Source organism: Nematolebias whitei, chromosome 14, assembly GCF_014905685.2.
Source record: "Nematolebias whitei isolate Nwh7 chromosome 14, NemWhi1, whole genome shotgun sequence".
In the NCBI taxonomy this organism is placed as follows: Eukaryota; Metazoa; Chordata; class Actinopteri; order Cyprinodontiformes; family Rivulidae; genus Nematolebias; species Nematolebias whitei.
This window is the reverse complement of record NC_056511.1, coordinates 28,079,141-28,083,157: the sequence shown is the minus strand read 5'-3', so window position 1 is coordinate 28,083,157 and position 4,017 is coordinate 28,079,141. Positions and strand designations below refer to the sequence as shown.

Here is a 4,017-nt window from a genome sequence, read left to right as displayed (position 1 = left end):
TAACAGTTCTTGTCCCAGGAAGGCCCTCAGGGCCAGATTTTGACCTGAGGCTTAGTTCACTACATCCATAATAGGACAATGTTGTCCTATTATGGCGTCAGCCTCTTTTGTTAGTTAAAAATATGTTCAGAACCGATGGGATGAGTAAAGTAAATATGTTTAAAGTTAGAAAACACTCACCATCTTCTATAAATGATTCAAGTAGAGCAGTGGTCGTGTCCAAACCACCCTCCAATCGCTCCATCTAGCTTGCTTTGACTTTTGTCGTCGGCCACCAAGCACAACAACACCTGCACTTCTGCATTTGACCACGGCTTTGATATTATTGTTTTTGTATAGCTTCAAAATACTAAAAGATACGCTCCTCGAGTTATCGCTAATGGCAGGCGGTAGAGAAAAATGGCGGCTCAGGTTGTTTGGAAAGACTCCACAGACTCCTCCCCCCGACCAGTCAGTGACCGACAGCGTTTCTGACGTCACGGCTCGGCTCGCTTGGACCCCTTGAGAAGCCGGGCCAGAATTTAGGGAGGTGAGCCGGTCCCAAGAACTATGGAAAAGACCTCAAACACAGGTCAAGCTGGAAATATTCGACCCGCGCCGTGACAGTGGAAAAGGGGCATTAGATATGCAGATAGGGTCTTTGTTGACTCACCGTGGGAAAACCTGCTCCTGCGTACGTCCGTACATGGAGGTACGAGTGTACCCCCGCAGGGCATGTCCGCGCAAAGCTCAATTTTTACGTACGCGTATGCGGTGTCGCACAATAAACTGCCCGGCGACAGACTGTTTTGTATGCAACACCAATGTATTAAATGCCCCTTCTTCATCCCTGATTTGGCCTTTTCTTTTGATTTTTTTGTCAAAAGGCAAGCAATCTCTTCCTCCTCCGTTGATGTCATGACTGAAATTGTGAGAAATTAAGGAATTTATCACGAGCAAATTAAACTTAGGTCCAGCGTGGCTGCGGGAGGGTCTGGAGATTTCCTGGTGGGCTGGTCTGATGTGTGGGCTGCAGAGCCAGCACTGCCTGTTTTTTTTATTTTTTAGAACTTTTTATTAACGACATATAATATTACATATTACCTATCTGACCTCCTACACATCTCCATCCCCTCTCGCTCTCTCAGATCCTCCTCTTCACTACACCTCCATGTACCCTCTGCCCGCCTCTCCACCATGGGGAGCAGGGCCTTCACCTGCTCTGCCCCTCATCTCTGGAACTCTCTACCCCCTGACTTAAGAAACACCACCTCTCTTTCTATATTCAAGACTGCTCTGAAAACACATCTCTTTAGACTCGCTTATCCTTAACTCTGCTGTATGTATTTTATATTCTTTACGCATTTTATATTCTGTATGTATTGTATATTCTTTACGCATTTTATATTCTGTATTTATTTTATATTCTTTATGTATTTTATATTCTTTATTCCTGTTGATCATTTTTCTTACTGTAAAGTGTCCTTGGGTGTCAAGAAAGGCGCTTTTTAATTAAAATGATTATTATTATTATTATTATAAACACAGAACACCGCTGTGGCTGAGGCTGCCAGCGCTTGTTTTATTATTTTTTTCCACCTGTCAATCATTCCAGTAGGCGTGTCAGCAAATGACCATTCTGCAACCTCAATTTGTCCTGAAGGTAAATGCTCCTTGTCTGTGGAGCTGCTCTGCAGCCGCTCAGGGTGGACGCTCGAGTATGAAGTCTGAACCCTCTGCGTACAGTATGTCCGTTTTGTACGTGTGGACTTAACGTACGCGGGAGTATACTGGGGGCTTTAAAGCTGCAAGGCTCCGTCTTGTGTTGGGAGAGGAAAAAACTCAGACTGACACGCAGCTCGAATTTTGTTTACACAGAACGATGCATTCAAGAGCATAGGAACTTTTAAATTCAGAAAGAAACAAGCCATAGTCAAACAGAACCAAGCTCAGTGAACAAGCCAACTACACAACAATGTGGGTTTTCTAACAGCTTTGTTAATAAATGTTGAATGTTGAATGTATATACTTCATTAGAATCAGACTTTTTAAAGAGCAAGTCAGCCTTTCATTGTTTGATCTGTATTTGTTATGTTTAAATTTTAAGTGATTCAGCTGTGTTTTCGGTTTTGTTATGCAGGAAAAAAACATTTTATTTTTATGACATTTATTTTGTACAGTTACAGCTTTAAGTTGTGTGACGACTGGGACAAAGCTTTGACTCATAAATATATTTTTGTTACTACTTTATGGAAAGAAAAATACATTGAGATATATATTGTATATCGCCATTTATCTTAAAATATTGAGATATTAATTTTGGTCCATATCGTCCAGCCCTAATACTGTACAAAGGTCACAATGTAAACATGCAGCATGGAAACTTTGCTTCCTGTTTGCATCTCGGCGTTCTCCCTGCTGCTGGTCGTTAAATCTTCAGAGTGCACCCTGCAGCCAGGCAGCTTGACTTTAATACAAGTGTTAAGAGTTCTTGTAGGGCTGTGGGGGTCATGAGATGTTTTACTGTAGAACCCTCTGATCCCAGCTGAACCAGCAGCTGACCCGTTCTCCCATCACTGACAGACGCTGCGACGCTGCTACAGTCGAGTGAAGGAACACGGGATTGGTAAGAGAAAGAGCAGCTACACCATCGAGCAGCTGGAAAAGGTGTTTGGTCAAGGAGGCTGGGACTCCCAGAGCTGTGCCCCAGTGCTGATCAACAGCAGTGGGCTGTACCAGGACATGGAGTCTGACGGCAGCACACTGGAAGACCTGTCCCAGGAGGACTGGTGCAACCAGGTTCTGGATTCAGCCTTCCAGGAGGGAGACATGGAGACTGGTGAGCTGTGTTCAATACCACATGACACTTCAAGTGACACAAAAAGATGCTTTAAACTAATATATGTTTGTCCTCCAGAGGACATTCAAATGCCTACAAACAGAATTGTCCAGATCCAGGCAGAGCTGTCAGAACACACTCAGTAAGTTCTCCTTAAAAATATATATGTTCTGTTTGATAAAAGAAGCATATTTGATATGAGGGAGCCCTCTGGATGGGCGACGAAAGGTTTCTCACTTAAAGAAACTGGTCCAGATGACATGATTTAATCATTTTTGTTCATATTTGATGTGTTTTGCTGTAAATTTTAGCTGGGGCGGCACGGTGGTGCAGTTGGGAGAGCTGTTGCCTCTCAGCAAGAAGGTCACCGGTCTGTGGGTCTTTCTGGGTGGAGTTTCTCGTGTATGCATGGGTTTTCTCCAGGTACTCCAGTTTCCTCCCACAGACCAAAAACATGTATGTTAGGCTGATTGGTAACTCTAAATTGTCTCTAGGTGTGAGTGAGAGAGTGAATGGTTGTTTGTCTCATTTGTCTCTATGTGTCCCTGTGATGGACTGGAGACCTGTCCAGGTGTCCCTGTGATGGACATATGCATGTATGAATGAATTAATGAATGAGATGAGTTGTAGTTTTGTTCATCCTGTGTGTTGTCTTTTAGTTTTTCCACTGGGTGTCAGCACAGTTTATATTTTCTAATAATCCTGAAGCTGCAGGTCCAGTAGAGTCATCACCCTCAGCAGAAAACACTGTATATTAAACACAAATGTAAAAGGACTCTATATTTGATTTTAATTTATGAACTGAAATGTCATTACCACTGCTGCCTAAATAAAATCACTTTTTGATTATTAATTTTTTATTTTATTTTAAACTTTCATTTTAATTTCCAGCTGATTTTAGACCAGCATGTGATCAGATCTTTAGTTTATAACAATTTTATTTACAATATTTTAGTTGAAAGACAAATTTTTAACTTATTCACACGAGTTGAGATAGTCATCCATCCTCTTTACCCGCTTCTTCCTTTTCGAGTCGCAGGGGTCACTGGTGCCCATATCCAGCAGTCACTGTATGAGAGGCGGGAACACCTGGACAGGTCTCCAGTCCATCACAGAGACCCCTGGACAGGTCTCCAGTCCATCACAGAGACCCCTGGACAGGTCTCCAGTCCATCACAGAGACACCTGGACAGGTCTCC

The 4,017-nt window shown here is 42.8% G+C and overlaps 1 protein-coding gene across 1 annotated transcript in view; it reads left to right on the top strand.

The window, feature by feature from the left end:
• The first annotated feature begins 685 nt into the window (after positions 1-685).
• Positions 686-4,017, top strand: part of LOC119420258 (myb/SANT-like DNA-binding domain-containing protein 2) — a 4,786-nt gene continuing 1,454 nt past the window's right edge. Inside the window, exons 1-3 of the mRNA XM_037687647.1 lie at positions 686-691; positions 2,563-2,818; positions 2,897-2,960. Of these exons, the coding sequence (XP_037543575.1) occupies positions 686-691; positions 2,563-2,818; positions 2,897-2,960 (326 nt within the window). The remainder of the gene's footprint in view (positions 692-2,562; positions 2,819-2,896; positions 2,961-4,017) is intronic.